Consider the following 17,683-nt stretch of genomic DNA (forward strand, 5'->3'; position numbering starts at 1 on the left):
AATTTTATTGATTTAAATACGTGTGTATGCATTACTAAAATATAAAAAAAATAAAAAAAAATAATAATAATTGAAATAATATGTACATACAACTCAAAATTAATACTTTTCTTAGATGCATTTTGTTGAACCTGATTCTAAATGACAAATTTATGTTTTTAAAGTTTCCCAACACCCATGTTTCTACTAAATGAATACTTTTCTCAGTCAATTCAAGACTATGTATTAATAGTCAAAAGTCAAGAGAGAAAAGAATCTAAGATGGAGCTAAATATATTTATTATATCTGTGACTCATTCGTTGTTCATCATTAAGTCTCAGTGGTGGCTTCGTACATGTATCAGTATTATTCTATTTTATAAAAATATTAAGTAGTGATTAATAAAGAACTGAAGTTTTACGCTAAAACTACGGGTCTCCTTTTAGGATTACTTAAGTTTCATTAAGGCTTAACAAATAAAATATCATCAAGTCCTATCTTAAAATATTATTAAGTCTTAAACACTAATTTAAAAGGCAGCTATTATGTGTTTCTATGATGATAAGAATATTAATCGATTTGTCCTTTGTGACCAACATATGCGTCAAAGAATCCCGGATCTTTAGACCTACGATAGCGCAATTTCACGTAGGCCACGAATAAGAGACCAACTAATATACATAAAAGGGTACATAGGATAGCGGCCAATGCAGAAAATATTGTTGTCTTTATGCAGGTCTCGGCAGAATCATGCAAACCTAAAATGATAATCGGGTATTTTAATTTAAAAAAATTTGTTCCATGTTTTTAAATTTTGTGTCCCTTGCCCTTAACCTTTTATACAGTTTTCCTTTACTATTTTTTCGAAAGTGTATTTAATTAAATGAAAAATATACCAATTTATATGTTCGAAAATCATTTTTTTAAAAGCATATAATAAACGGTAAAACTTGTTTTATAAATTGCCATTTAAATGAAAAATATATTTGAAAACCTCCCCACACTCCGAAAAAAAAATTGAAACAAAAAGAAAAAAAACTGACCAATCGACGTTTTTGAGTCATCTTCATCAATGGAATCATCCTCTTGCAAAACTCTTAATGATTGGAACAGACTAATGTTGTCCGATAATGTTGTGTTTGTGTTATTCTTTTCTGAAGACACCTCTCTCTTTGATACTCCTTTCAAATTTCGCCAATGACATGGTTGCGACTATAAATAAAGTTTATCAGTTAAGATCTTTGGTACGTGAATAAAAGAGTGTAATGTGGACACTTACTGGACATCTTCCGTGACACATACGTACATCACATTCTACATATAGCGCAGGAGAGCCAGTGAATCGGAATGTCTTCATGTAAGCATATACCTGAGTTTCATATACTTGATTTTCCGACCACGTGCCACGGAAACGAGAAATGAGCTTATCGTCAACTGGACATCTAAGGATTCCAAAGTAATTGACAATTTGTATATAAAAATGAATTTAAAAAAAAATTTCCGACTAAAAAAAATAATTAGGCCGCTCCAAATGAAACTCAATAGTTTTGTCCAAAATTTTTGAAATAAATACTTTTTATCATACAAAATTCCAAATTTCAAAGAATTTTTGACCGTTAATCAATATTTTTGTTGTTTTTAATTTTTTACATTGATATTTGTGTATTAAAAATTGATCTAAAAAAATTTAAATAAAAATTGAAAAAAAATGAATATTATAAAAATAACTGTCAAATTTTTTTTTTGATAAAAAACTCCATAATTTTCATGAAAATTATTTTTACAGAAAATACGTTTTGCAATACAAAAACTTACTAAAAATTGAAACATTTTTTTGAAAAAATTATGAAAATACACCAAAAATTGGTAATTTTTGATGAAATTTTTAACTTTTTTTTTATTTTGCCCGATTGGATTTTCGAATTTAAAATGGGGCATCGGACAAAACTATTGAGTTTCATTTGGAGCGGCCTTATTTTAATTTTACTTACCCATATTCATCTATCAATTGAATCTTCTTTGTTGCACCATTGTGAGCGTAGCAATCATTCACAACAAGATCGAAGCCATCATATTTGCTGCGCATGTAAATCATCAGAGTCAAAGGATCTCCAACACGAACTGGACCTTGCACACGTGTGCCTGACGTTCCATACCCATTACGTATTTCCATATAACACTCAGGAGGGCTCAATGTAAAGATAACTGGATTACCTGTTGCCACTCTAGAAGATGATCATAACATTAAAATATATACATATTTATAATCTAACAGAAAGAAAAAAAGAACATACTCGACATCCAAAAACGGAAACGTTACAGTCTTCCAAAAGTCATATCCATATTCACATGTAACTTTAAAATGTTCATCAAATTCCTCTTCAATCAATGGGTTATATTGAACTGTCACGGTATTCCACATGAAATTTTTAGCTGGATTTTTTTTGCTATCTTCGTTCAATGCATTCTTTCCTAATGTACCGCAGCGGTTTAACTGAATATAAAATTCGTAGTAATCGCGGCCAGATCCATTAATATACATACAATCAGGATCATATGCGTATCCTAATAGTGATTAATTAATAAAAAGTTGTCAATTTACATTAGATTTTTTTGTGTGAGAGTCTTCTAGGTGGTCGTAAACTTGCAGAATCATTTTTCTATGAGTAAGCGAACCTAGTAATCATTAATCAAGACATACCTGACGAATATAGCAACCCATTGAATGATCCGTTGAATCCAATTCGTATTTTCATATAATCATCTTGACATTCAGCTTCAATATCTACAAAAAAAAAAATAAGAAAATGCAATTACATTGGGTAAATAATAAAAAAATCATTTAATTTACGTTGCACTCTGGTGTTGTTATGTCGAAATCGGCGATTATAATCACGATCCCACACATCAGGACGCCAGTTTTCCAAGTCATTGCTGTAAATTGAACTGGGTCGAGCACGTAATGGTGTAATCGGAAGATATCCAGTTGTATCAGATAAATAAACAATCTGTAAAAACACGTTTTTATAACATCATAATTTCTAATGAATCAAGGTAATTAATGAAGTAACATTCTTGGCATTGTACTTGCCCAAAAATATTTCTTCTTCTTGACCTTGATCGATTCCTAAGTAATGCTAACGGCTTCTTAAAAAAATTTCTTTGCGAAATTTCTGTTTTTTATGTTACAAAACTCTCAAAAACTTAGAACAAACAGCAGTTAAATACAGGGTCAGAAAATTGGTAACTTCCCTTCTTTTACATCTTTTTACAGCATTGTAATCTTGTTGTTATATAGTGCAAAGTTAATGAACAGTCGAAAACAAAGCAGTTTAAAATCAAGATAGAACACAACAAAACGGTAATAACAATTATTTCAATAGGTTTCAGGGTTATTTTTACACAAAAAAAAAATATACAAAGAAACCGCTTCCAAAAAAGTTTTGAAGTTACATATATGCAAGATTTAATGAGGTGTCAAAGCTATTGCTGATCATAATATTTTGATTTATAATAGAAATAAAAAAGAAAACAATAAACAGTAACATTTTTTTTGCAAAATGTTAAATACAAAAGGATGACAGGAAAATTTTCGAAACTTTTATTCAAATTAGATCTAATATACGTAGATCGTTAAAGCTTACACATACGTCACTATCCATAAAATACTGGCATGGCACTAGACAAAAAATCAACAAAGACGATGGGTAATAATGACTACTCATTGGAAATTTTCGCTCGAGTCTCATACACAACACAACACAGTTTATCTTTCCAATCAGAAGCACAAAGCCTTCATTGACCAAGGTCACTTATTTTGCGATTTAATAAACTTAAAAGTAAGCGCGAACGAAGCGGCTATTTGATGTCTTGCACCACCTCCGTAAAACTAAATGACTACCACATTATTGTATGTAAAATTTGTGTTAAAATTTTTCTTTGTATATATTCGAAATTAAATTTAAAAAAAATACAATAATGATGTTTTGTGGTTTATGGTAATCATACTCGGGTTGTGCGTGTTGTTTCTTTGATTTTAACACTTTTGATGTGTCTTATTTTAATGATTTTTCACTTTTATTTTCATTTCAAATGGAATGCATTGCCATTATGTGTTTGGTAGAGCGCTATAATTGTTAGACTCCAGTGGAATTTGTACATGAAAATTGTGATAGTGTGAAGGTCTTTGCAAATATTTGAAACAATTTTTACAGTTTAATGCTTTTCATGAAAGTAATAGTTGCAATTCGATTTTTTACATTTTTTGGATCCCGACCCGGAATCTCCACAATTTATTTTACGCTTCCTAATTATTGACAAATTGACAAAGTTTAGAGTTTTTAGAGTAGCGAGAACAAAATCATGTTATATTCATTATTCATTCGGCCGATTTTGACGCACGATATTCCAGTATGGAATCATGTGTGTGACACCGCGAAGAACAAATTGCAGAGAATTCAGAATCGTTGCCTCAGACAAGCATTGTCGATTCGACGAGACCCATTGACCTTCAGACAGATCAACACAGCTACCGTGCACGACATTGCAAGAATTCCCATGATTGAAGAATTTGGAGCGAAATTGACAAATCGTCATTTGTCAAAGATGATCAATCATGAAAACGCTTTGATTCGGGAACTGGCGTCCCATTTTTGACTTTCCTTTAATTTAGTTTTAATTTTTAAGTTTTTTTTTTAGTTTTGTTTTTTTTAAGAGAAAATATGATATCGACTGGCGAGTTTTTTTTTTAACTTTTCTCGCTTGACATGATTGTAATCGCGATTTATTGTTTTTTGTAGTATATGTTACATATACCTACTACTTTGTTTTTGGTGCATAAAAAAGGCCCATTTTGTGATACCCTATCGAGAAAACGTCGAAAAATTGTCAGAATCAAAGGCGGTAAGGTGCTAAACTACAGTAAACTTTTCATAGAATTCGAATTCAGGCATAAAATTTCCCGGCTTGAACAAAAAAATCTGGAGCCCAAGCCTCAAATTGGGAAAAATGGCGAAAAAACGTCATTTTTTGGGCAAAAAAGTATCCTTATTTTCATAGCCGAGAATTTTTTCGAAAAAAATTTTTTTTTCAAAATTTTCTTTTTTTTTAATTTTTTTTTTCAAAAATTTTTTTTTGTTCAAAAATTTTTTTTTTTAAATTTTTTCTTTTAACTCATTACTCATATTCTAAACATTGAATCATGTAAACAAAAGGACTATGTAACAAACATATACTACAATTCGAATTTGCTTTGCTAATTCAAGGTACTTTGAATTCCTTTTGGAATGTTCACTCCGTTCCTAGTTAAATGTAATTTTTGTGTATTTTTTTGTTTTAATGAGAAGAGATCAGGTATAGATGGTGCACCAGAGATGCCCCCAAAGAATTGTGACCCGCACATTGCTTGTTGTGTAAAAAATTGAAAAAATGTTATGATAAATTAAATTAAATAAAAAAAAAACAATTTTTATTTACGTCACTTTAGATTTGGCCCATTGTTATTTTTTTTTTGTTCTGAGATTAGGTATTGTTTTATTGTCCTAATTCCCGGAAAAGAATTTTGAATGAGATATCATTAAAGCATGATAATTTTATTGATGAAGCTTATGAGTTATTTCTGTTATAAGAGACATCTAAAGGAGGAAGTCCAGTTGTTAGTAGATTATTATGCCTAAAATGTGTGAAAATCGAGGAAGCATTAAATCATCGTTTATTCTTAGTACTAATTACTGGTTTAAATACATAGAGCTTATGTTTGAAGACTCAAGTTAGTATACGGAAGTTTTCGATCGGTATAAACTCTGATGTCTTAATGTAGTCTTCTTGTTAACTTTTTACTAATTATTCACTAGACAGACAAGTGTATGCAATATTTGGAAAAACAATGTGAATAGTACTACACATCCACTAAGTCATGCATGAAAATTATGAAGATACATATTAATAATTTTAACATAAATTACAAGAATAATAGAATGCGGAAAACAATATCGCGTAGGTATGGAATAACCATATTTTTTATAGACATTAAACTGTTTCTCAATTTTCGGGGTTTTTAATTATTTTTAGATTTCCCTTTGATTTGACCATCGTGTGTTATTGTTGTTGAAAATTACAAAAATATTACTTACTTGATCACTGCCTTCGTGGGATAAAGCTTCACGAGACTGGTTATCTGTAGCGTTTTTAACAGTAATGGTTTTCTAATTTAAAAAAAAGTGAACTTAATAACTATTCAAAACAATATTTTGTGGTACCTGCTTACCCTGACTTTACTCTCCGATGCAACAATTGAGCTTCCACGTTTTCTTTGTATTTTATTAGCTTGACGAGTGGCTTGTGTGACAGGAACATATACTCGAGTAGATCCAGCTGCCACATTATCTTCCGTAGTATCTGCCAATGCCAAATCCTCAACTGGTGTAGTCACTGAACCATTACTTATTAACGAATACAAATCTGTAACTTCTGTGCTGCGATCTGTGCTGCTGCTGCCACTACTACTACTACTAATTGTGGTATCAACTATTTCTAATTGCACCACATTGAAAATCTACACAAAAAATGAGCATTGTATATCAGTTGTGTTAAGCAACCTCTATTGTTGTTTTTTTGGTTACTAGATTTCAAGAAGATGTTCAATTGAGATATGTGTCAGAGTGCAGAGATATGGAAAATGCTTTTTAATATTTACCTGTGCTAATATAATAATAAAGATGTAAAATAAGTTAAAATGATGTAATAATCTGAAATGAAACAAATAAAAGAAAATTTGTTAATATTCGTGTAAATAAAATAAATTGATCGACTTTTTCTGTTTTTTATTTTTTTTTAACGTTATTGGTGAAGTAACATGTAAGTAATGTTTGTTTCTTTTTACATATTTACTATATATTATGAAAAATATATTTTCAAAAGCGATTAAATTTTTTTATTTAAATTTTTGTCACCACTCTCTATATCTATATCACTCTCAGTATCATAAATTTATTTTTTCTAATCAGCAAAATATAAAAAAAATACAAAAATTAATTGAGCTAATTCGGGTAATTTAAGTTCGATTTTTCTTCAAATACTCCTTTTTTTAAACAAATATTTTGAGTGACAACAGAGTTTTAACAATTTTAAGAGTCAAAAGTCAACAACAAATCAATTTCTTTATTTATATTATTAAACTCGTCAACTATAAATTTTCTCAAATAAAGTTCATGTGGTCATGTATAAAATAAAAAGAAAACAATAATTGAATGCTTTTATAGTGAGAGCAATAAAAACAATAATGGGGCATAGTACAGTGTAATAGTGTTTATGATTACCTTAATTGAAATCCTATTAAAAAAAGTATACATTAAATAGTTTGAATGTGATGCTATTATTATGCAAAAAAAAAAATATGAAAATAGAACACAAAAAGTAAGATGAGAGAACTCGATATTAAAGTCGATTTGCATTCTTGACTTAAATATTTATTTAATAAAAAAATATATTTAGGTATTATAAACTCATATTCTAAGGTGACTTGAGTTGCTCGCACAGAAAGTGTGTCATTTTTAAGTGAATACGTCGATAAAAATTTTTTGATTGCCCTTTTTATTAATATAGAACACAAAGTAAGTGTCGTCATCATTATTACCATTTACCTTGAACATTATTGAAAACGTCGGAAAATTAGAGCAGCAGTATCTACTATTTCATAAGTCACTAGCACTCTGGACATAAGTTTTATTTTAATGGTTACATCGTGCAACATTAACTCTTTTCTTGCTATTTTACAGAAACAATAACATTCGATTTTTAATGAGGTAGAAAATTTTCAAGATCCATCCATGCATCGCTTCGTAATCAAATTTAATGCTTCATTTAATATCCTGCGACTTTTACACGAAGACGAGGCAAAAAAAGAGCCTTGAAAAATGTATGATCAATGAAAAACTCAATATTATAATAAATAATGTCGTTTAATGCAAAGAATACCGAGACACCGACAATCATAGACCAATTTATGATGATGCAGTGCGCAAAAAAAAATGGAACAAATATGTCGTCTATTCACTTTAAGCGTGACATGATTAAGCAAGACAGATGAGGTGTGAATTAGTGACCACAAGTTTAGCAAAATAGATTGAAAATTTCAAAATAAAAATTTCTGTTTAGTTACCAATAATAGATAGACGGTATAGAGTCTACATATAATTTGCCAATAGTATAAAGTTAAAACAGTCAAAAATTCACCGAAATCTTTAAGATTCACTCTGCACAAAATTTTATATTTCATCGACAATCATATTTATTTATGCCTTCTACATAATTCATTCCAAGTTTCTCATACTCACAATTATGATTGACTCACCTTAATGGTCATCATCGCATTTATATGATGCACATTACATATTTATTGTTAATAACGAACAAAAAATGCAATTGATCTACCTTTGTTACTCTGTTATAAATCCACTTTGTAATTGTTTTTACCGCAAAAGACTGTGATGAGTGTGAAAAATACTTAAAAATGCCACCAACCGTGTCATTTTTTTTGTTATTTTTGTAATGCATTGTTGGTGTCTCCATCATAGAACACATCGTTGAAACATGTAGGCCTCACCAATTTAATCATAACAAAAGGAATCAGTGTTAGTATCAATTATCAACAGTAAATTTTATAATAATACAATTAAAATAATTTCTTTGATGTTTTGATAGCTCACAAAATTCAGTTAGATACCCTACAGGGTAGAACTAGTTTATTAATTTTCTAAAAAAAATCGAATTATAAAAATTTTTTGGTCATAGTATACCACTAAGTATTAGCGTGTTCGGAACTTATTTTTTTTTTGCTCTCTCATCGCTCTTATCAAATACAATTATAAGGAATACATAAATTACATAAGTAAATACTTTTTCATATTACATGACTGATTTTTAGCCCTTTTAGTCCGTTAAGAAATCATACATTATTTGAAACACTTTTTTCAAACAATATCATGAAAAAAAAACTTTTTTAAAACATATGTTAAAAATTGAATTTATTTGAAACCATATTTAAATGTGTATCAATAAAATCAACCATGATAATCAAAAATAAAAAAACAGTTATCAAAATGAAGGCTTTCTCGATCTCTCATAGATTCATTTGACATTTTCTTGTAGAAAAAATACACATTTTTCAATAGTATTATTTAAAAATACTAACTGTAGATCACCATTCTACATACCGGTGTCACAGGTGATACGGGTGTCAAATAAAGTACGCACACAAAAATATAACGCTACAATAATAATAATATTGTTTTTGGTTTAAAAATGATGCGCACGAATTCTTCACGAGATACAAATTCTTAATTATTTTGACTTGTACTGATTATGAAAATTATTAGATGGGAATGTTTTTTTCTAAAATACAAGTGCACACACTTTTTGGACAATTATTAAATTAAATCTGTAAAGTATGTAAAAAATGTAAAAAGACACCTTAAATGTCCAAGCTCAATTCAAAGACATCTAATTATCCCACTCTAACTAATAAACTCTTTTATACCATAAAATCACAATCCGTTACAATTTTCACCATTTCAGAGAAGAGACAGAGGCATATTACTATGAAAGGAAAATATATTTCATAAATTTAAAACAGCGTTTGCTATTTCGTCGTTCGAATACATCTCAATCCATGTTCTACACTCATTATTTTTCAACAAAAACATCAGAATTATTTCCACACTATGACAACGCAAAAAAAAAAAAATTCACAGTGTCAAAAGCATTTCTTTTAATACAATAATTATACGTTTCGAATTTGAATGTCATTTATTATAAAATTGATGATGATGTTGATAATGCCTGTAATAAGATCTTACTTTTTCATGGCATTGTCATGTCGTTCATTTAGAAGAGATAGAGCTAAAACTAGGTGAGAGTTTGATAAAAGCATGCTTTAGTTTGGTTATGTTATAATAATAATGGTGTTTATGTTGAAGTGTTTTGGCTGGATTTGGTACGGAATAAGGTATACATAAAATAACTGTATGCGAAATAAGTGTAACTTGTAAAGTGTGACACTAAACATCACATAGACAATTGCATAACTATAACAATTCTTTTGTTCTTTCTATATTCTTGAAAAGGTAACGACACTTTAGTCTTAAAAGACTAATTTTTGGTATTTTTATGATTTATTATTGTATAGATTTCTTTTGTGTTGACGCAGAAAGACGTCAATATGCATACGAAAGTGATAAAAAATGAATGAATATGGCATTAAAATCGATTAAAAATATACTTTGAACGCTTCTGCAGGTCTTGATGGAAATATAATGAAAATAATGATGATGATTGCCGTGCTGTATGAGAAAATTCTCAATTCTTTAGATAAATATTCTCTACGAATCATTTATCAAATTTGCTACAAAGTTATTTTAACTAAACACATCTACGAAGAACTCAGTTAAAAAAACTATAATGTCCCAATTACATGGAATCGATTAGCGTATTCCTGAATGAATAAAGAAAAGTTTTTCTTTTCAAGGTCTACACAATCGATGTTTATAATGATAATGATGATGACTATATATAACTGAAAAAAAAGCTTAAATAATGTTTCAATTTTATTATATTTATCATTAAAAGTGTGAAATTAGATGGTCGCAGAATGCTTGAATTGTCACAAATTGCATCTTCGTTGAAATGGGTCAAAAGTACACTTTGACGTGATCATTTTATTTTATTATTATTTATTGAAGTTGCCATCAAACATCAATCGAGTCGAACGGTGGAAAAATTTCGAGATACCCCGCACTTTCTCAGTGAAAAAAATCACTGCGGCCTTGTGAAGAAGATGTTAATTTGAGCAAAAAAAAAAGGATTTGAAGTAGTTTAAATAGTTTTAGCTTGCTTTCACTGTAGGTATCACTTTTTCCTTTTTGAGAAATATAAAAATTATTTTAGAACACAATAGACAATAGACTTCATTGATGGAATAGGAAAGGAAACTACGATCGTAACTTTTTTCTGAATTTCAAAGACCATTCTATTTTTTTAATAACAACACTACACTGAAATCGTTTTTATTACTTACTATAATTTTCATGAAATAATCAATTCCCTTTAATTATGTCAGTATTTACTGAAATTTTATCGATTGCTTCTTTTCGTTTGTAATGCAATTTCACGATGGCTTACATTCGACCTTTCACAATTTTCTACTGGCAATAACACACAGCAAAGTAATCAACAAACACACGACCTTTCAATCAGATCTATAAAATACATTTCAAATTCAATAAACTTTCAATAATAATGGTAATAATAAGCAGAAGTTACAATTTTAACACGTACTTTGTTGGTTAGATCTAGTTTTCTGTTGTTGCCATTTATTTTGTTTGTTTGAGTTTGAGTGAGTTAGATTGAACCGCGATACCAAATTATTCTTTAAACTTTGCTAAAGGTGTACGAGGTGTGCATTATATAATTTTCGACAGAGAATCAGGGGCAAGCATGTTTCGATTGGCCTCGTTTATGAATTCGTGGTGATTGATATTCTAATTTCGAAACAAAATTAAATCCTTCTTGTTAAAGAAAGTCTTCTTCTCTTGGTTTTCAGGACTGAAGTAGAACAAAACAATAATTCTTGAACTCTGACAAACTAAAATATGTCACCTACTTTTGCATATTATTATCTTCACTCATGTTTCCTCCAAAAGATGCGACAATAATCAACTTTGCTGAAAATTTCCCTTAATGTAACGTAGGTACAAGTAATAAAACGCATCCGCTATGACGAGAACGGTGAGAGAGAAAAGAATAAAAACACGATGATTGTTCAAAAAAGAAAAACGCCTCTAGCAGAGAAAAAAATCGTAGTATGACATTTTTTGAAAAACTAAGATCTGTTGTGTATGATAATGATTATACGTATTCAAATCTAGTTCGACTTTTTTTTGTCATTAAATAATGATGATGAGAATAAGAACGGCGCATCTCTCATCTGTGAAAAATATCATAAAAGTAAAAATAAATCTTTGTATCATCTTCTTGTTTTTGTTGTTTTACCGCATTATACTAAATTTTTTGAACATGATGATTATTAACCTAAATTGAATTATACTTTTCTAAGGTTGTTACTTTTTATGGAAAATAATGAGGAATGATAATCACGACGAAAATGGAAATTTTCTGACGTTCCAATATTAAGATATTTTTATGTTTGAACTTGTGATTTGTCTTTCAAATATTTTTAGGACACTTTCAAATAATTAATTTTCTTTTACTCACAAGTTTAATGTGAAATAAATATACCTTAAAAATTTTTATTTTTTGCTTATTTTTCTTTTAAGTAAATGAGTGTTTTTCTACACCTTTTCACGTATGAATTACGGTAGTCCGGAAAATTCGGAGTCACCGACTGAGTTTTCAGAGGCTTGATTGCTTTTGCTATTTAACTTTGCCGCTACGTCAAATTAGGCAGTTAGTATTGGCCACGACTAGGATAGTTGCGAAAATTTTCCGATGATGTTCACTGACTTTGAACTGAACTATAAATATTATTTTATAAAAACTGACTGACAAATAAAAATTGTCTGTTTGAAAAAAACAGCTAAATTAAATGCTTAGCCTAGGAGATTTTCATAAAATTTAGAAACTTAAAACTTATTTAGTCAAAACTTGATATATAGTTATAATAGTTTCGAATTTATTAAAATTTAATTTATAAACAAATTATTTCGTAATTTAATTTTCGTAAATTATTTTTTCGTAAAAATTCAAAAAGTAAAACCAATTGAGTTATTCTTAAACTTACGGTTTTAAGTCAAAATATTTATGTATTATACTTTTACTCAAGCTCAATAATAAAAATCACATAGGTATTTTAATCAATTAATTTAATGCAGCTTTGAATTCAATATTTCGTATAATGTAGCTTACCTTGATTTATTTCTTGAGTCCATTTTCATGAATGATGTATGTCCTCTAAGTCGTTGATTTTTTCGCGCAGCTCAACCTGATGAATTTGTTTAAAAGTATATTAAATATGTATGTTATGTTGATTTTTAATATGCTATCGCAACATGTCCTCTGTAGCTTTCTCCAGCTTTTCAACTAACAAGTGCGAACTCAAATTAATAATTCTTATATTTTACTATTAAATCGATAATTGTACAAGTTTCACTTTTAACAAGAGAATTTCAAGGCACTCTCATGTGTGTATTGTTTTGTAAAATGGAAAAATGAAATAAAATGTTTTAATTTATTCGATAAATTTATTACGTTAAAACACATGTATGCACAAATTATTACGTAAGTTTTCCAAACGGGCGATGAAGTACTTAGCGGTATATGGTATTATTGCAGACAATTAAAAACAAAACACTTTTTCACGGTAAACGAATTTCTTGAGTTTTATTTGTATGTAAAATACACAGTTTATTTTTTCAACTGTTATTTTTCACTCAACGATGCTAAATATCAAATGTGTCGTGTATATGCACTAACAATTCAGCTTATTATATTTTTCTTCTTTTTTGCACTAACCTAGGTTACTATTTCACCTTATTTTAGTCTTCTTTAAATTTTAATATACTTTTTTTCAAATATATACGTAACTCTGAATGAAAATGCACGATGTTTACTCATCAGTTGCTGAAAGAGGTGTGAAGCGAACCGCGATACAATACTTTATTTATATAACCTTTAAAGGAAGGAAAACTCTTTTACGTTGAGAGTATTTGAAGTACCTACGCTGAAGAATATGTCTATCTATGCATTCGTTTGTGTGCTGCTGATTTTTGGTGTTCGTTCCTTTAACAACGCTCTATGTTCTTCAACTCATACCTTACTTCTTTAGTCATTCGTTAAAACGTATTTTGGAATCATTGAGGTCTACCAAAAACCTTAATAATTAATTATTACTATGTTTTAAGATCCCCACAGTTCGGTAAGAAATAGTTAAAAATTTTGATCATATTATAGAAACATTTTCTTTATGCTTTCTTATGATTCAATATTATGGTTTACTAAATTAGTAATACTAATTATTTTATAATTATTTATTTTATAATTATTATTAAATACCTTTTAATATAATAATATAAAAATATGTACCTATTTTTCGTAAATATAAGAGTTAGAAAAACATAATTTATTTTAAATGGCTAAAAGTTTTAAATATTTTTTTTTTCAGAAAAATTCGTTGTTTTTCATCATTCTCTTAATTGTTTTTAAAATAATTCATTTTTATTGTATGAGTTGATCAGCGAAATATTACTAAAATCAACCAACAAATAAAATAAAATTGACGAAATCATGTATCTCAAATATGATCTGACACACATTTACCACTTTATGAACAATTTAGTTGAAATTTTAAGGAAAAACTCAAATGTTGGCAAACTTGATGCATCTGTAATCTTTCATATGTTTATTCATATATAGGTAATTTAATCATAACTTGAAATAACTCTTTATCGTTCATCTTTTAATAAAATAGTGTATTAAACGTATAGCTTTTCTCAACATCCTCGTTTATTATTGATTATCTAATATTACATATAAAAAATAAATAAGTTTTAATTCATATTACTAAAAATATGTAAGCTAAAAAACAATATACATACATATTTACATTCTTGTCATTAAGCTTTTTGTATTGTTCGTGAGCATCCTACTATGAATTACCAAGGTTCACTTAAATCTTTAGTTTAATAGTCGATTCGAATTATATTGTAAAATTATTGAAAATGGACTTTGTAGAGCTTATGAATGTTAAAAATACAAACAGGAAAACTACTGTGACTTTCAATAGACTATACAATATATGATAGAATATTTATTAAATACTAAAAAGGTGAATGTTTTATGCTCATATACTTTTACTCACGGTTTAGTCATAATTACCACGTATATGTATCTCCACCAATAATAAGCGACAGTTAGCCATATCAAAAATATATCAATAATAATATGCCTAAAAAAATGAGTCAAAAAATAGATCTGTAAATATTAATGGTTTTACTTGCCATATCCATGTAGCTATATTCAAACTGATATCTGTTATATAACCAAAATTTTCTTTGTTGAATTCTTCTTTTGTACATATTCTAACGGCGTCATTGATTTCCCTTTCAATTTTCTGATCGAGCTCTATTCCAGTTGTTTTTTGTTTTTCTAATAAATATGTTGTATAATCCATGCGAGGATATTGTCCAGAACAAATAATTTGATCCTCTACCATTGTTGTAAACTATAAATTAATAAATTTAGACGAATATTTTGTTATAAAAAACTTGAATTTAAATTTGACAATAAATACAAAAGTTCCTTCATAAAATATTAGAATAATGGCACTGACAAAACATAGTAATAAAAACTAACGAAAATGATAATTTTAATTGTGTTGTTTTTTTTAGCAATTTTTCATTGAAAGAAATTGACTACAATAGATTTTGAATAAGATATGATAATGAAATTTTTGATATAATATTATTTGTATCACCTAACCTTGAATTAATTAATGGTTTTTGGACAAATTCTTTGGACAAAGTTTTTTGCTTTTAAGTGATGTGATTTATTCGCTTCTAATAAATTATTAATCATGAAGTGTAAATTGTAGGTAGGTAGTATTTTCTTTTAGAAACTAACAATTCACAAGATATCTTTAATACAAAGTTAGTATTGAAACGAGCAGTCTATATTTTATAAGTCCAATATATTGTGTTCATGTCGCATAGCGTCATTGAGAATTTTGATTTTTTAAGCAAACTTTCAGCATATGGGGCTGAAAAATTTTATTTTTTTCTGGGCGAATTCCCAAAGATTTTCGGTCTGTTACGCCATAATTTTTATTACTCTCTGTATGAGGTATTTATATTGTTCGCATATATTGTTCAAACTATGTTTCTGCCAAAATGTAGACAATGATTATTACATATATCTGGAATAATTCAATTAAATTTGTGATAACTTAGCAGTCTCATAATTAACTATGAAAAACTTTGATTTGATTTTTAAAAATTATTTATTAAATGCGAAAACATTGATAAAACAAACGCTTAGCTTACACAATTGGTTTTTCTTGTTGGTATTCTGCTACTCCAAATGCTGTTATGAATACATTAACAAATGTTAATAAGAATATTAATATCATTGTAATGTTATTAATTCTATTTGCATGATGCATTTCTTTCTCATCTTTGACATTATATCGACTATTCCAGATTAAACCTATACCGACAATAACTTGAATTATAAGACTTGTAATAATGAGTCCTAAGCTAAAATAATAATATGGATGTCTGTTAGACGATTCGAGTACGTAACGCAGTTGATTGGCGTTCGCAGAGACAAGAGCCAAGTCCATTAAGCCTTGTGCAAGCGTTTTTTTGTGTTGGTACATATTGACGTCAGGATGTATGGTCTATAAAATAAAAGAGAAACAATAAAAACATATGTAACACATTCAAATTAGGTGAAAAAAAAATACATGTGGATCAAATGGCGATGCCGGAAACATTCCACTGGGATAAGGTATATAATCTGGATGCGGTGGAGACGGAGGGCCATTTTCTTTCTCAAGCAATCCATCGTCTATTCCTTCATCAGAGTGTTTTTTTGGCCGATTATCTGAACCAATATCAAATTCTTCAAATTCAAGTTCTGAAAACAAAATAAATTTAATATGTAATAATTTGATTGAAAAAATATTACATTACTTTCCAACTCAGGCCGACTTCCCCTCTTATTGACTAATTGCATTTCTTCATTAGATGATTTGATCCGACTTGGTGATGGTTTCCTATTTTTGTTATTTCGATTTTGCAGTGCTTGTCGTACCCCACCATCTATTTCATCAATATCATCTTCTGGTGCAAGTGGCGCTGAAATATTTATGGCAGTATAATCCGTCATATTACTTCAATTTATATCCTATAAAATAAAAGTGTCATCAAACAAATGAATTTGAATAAAACAATAAAATCTATGTGCTTTATGTAAATTAAAACATATCATAAAGTACTTTTATTTAAAAAAAAAAAATTGTGTATATCAAACTGAAGTCTAATTATGCGTTAATGAACAAATATTTTCTTCTATCAGAAATTTAATTCCACACATGTGATGATTCACATATGGTTTGCGGTACACTTGACTATATCAACAAAGTTCATCAACACCGTCGCAAACTTTGTTTTATATACTTGCGTGATTTTTGAATTCATCACTGCTAACCGGTTTTTTTTTTCTAAAGAATAAGAAGATATATATGTGTCATATGTGATATTTTGTAAAATTTTACATATTTGTTAAGCCAACTCAATTATTTCCAAAGATTTGTTCACTTTAACCTGTTTTTTTAAATTTATTGTTATAACGATGTCTGGTATTTCATCAATTATTTCAAGGACTGATTCTCAACATTTAATGGCTTTTCTATAAAAATATTTATATGCAAAAAATTTTGTGTTGTTTGCATTCATTTTTTTTCTGATTAAAACTCGAACTTCAAATAACAAAATATATATTATTCTATGTTGATTATAAATGAACACTACACTTACAAAATCATGCCAAAAAATTAAGAAATGATATCACACCCAAATCCCTTTATTTAAAAAATAAAACGAAACTTAACAAATTAAATATCTGAACTTGACCGCGTATTTGCTGCTTATGAACTAACAATGCACGATCACTCTCAGTATTTGCTTCAAACAT

General features: G+C 28.5%; 2 protein-coding genes across 2 annotated transcripts; both read right to left on the reverse strand.

The window, feature by feature from the left end:
* Window positions 1-446: 446 nt before the first annotated feature.
* Window positions 447-15,203, reverse strand: LOC134828764 (uncharacterized). Its single transcript, XM_063841750.1, has 10 exons — window positions 14,985-15,203; window positions 6,246-6,533; window positions 6,112-6,183; window positions 2,832-2,988; window positions 2,682-2,765; window positions 2,275-2,545; window positions 1,972-2,205; window positions 1,260-1,422; window positions 1,024-1,192; window positions 447-738 (listed from the first exon to the last, which is right to left on the reverse strand). The coding sequence occupies exons 1-10, from the start codon at window positions 15,201-15,203 to the stop codon at window positions 551-553; spliced, it is 1,845 nt and encodes a 614-aa protein (XP_063697820.1). The 3' UTR covers window positions 447-550.
* Window positions 15,204-16,025: 822 nt separating this feature from the next.
* LOC134828765 (ninjurin-A-like) lies at window positions 16,026-17,630 on the reverse strand. The gene is made up of 4 exons (XM_063841751.1): window positions 17,527-17,630; window positions 16,681-16,894; window positions 16,452-16,624; window positions 16,026-16,385 (listed from the first exon to the last, which is right to left on the reverse strand). Exons 2-4 carry the CDS (start codon window positions 16,874-16,876, stop codon window positions 16,026-16,028), a joined length of 729 nt encoding a protein of 242 aa, XP_063697821.1. The 5' UTR covers window positions 16,877-16,894; window positions 17,527-17,630.
* Between the last annotated feature and the right edge of the window lie 53 nt (window positions 17,631-17,683).

Source organism: Culicoides brevitarsis, chromosome 2, assembly GCF_036172545.1.
Source record: "Culicoides brevitarsis isolate CSIRO-B50_1 chromosome 2, AGI_CSIRO_Cbre_v1, whole genome shotgun sequence".
Taxonomy (NCBI): Eukaryota; Metazoa; Arthropoda; class Insecta; order Diptera; family Ceratopogonidae; genus Culicoides; species Culicoides brevitarsis.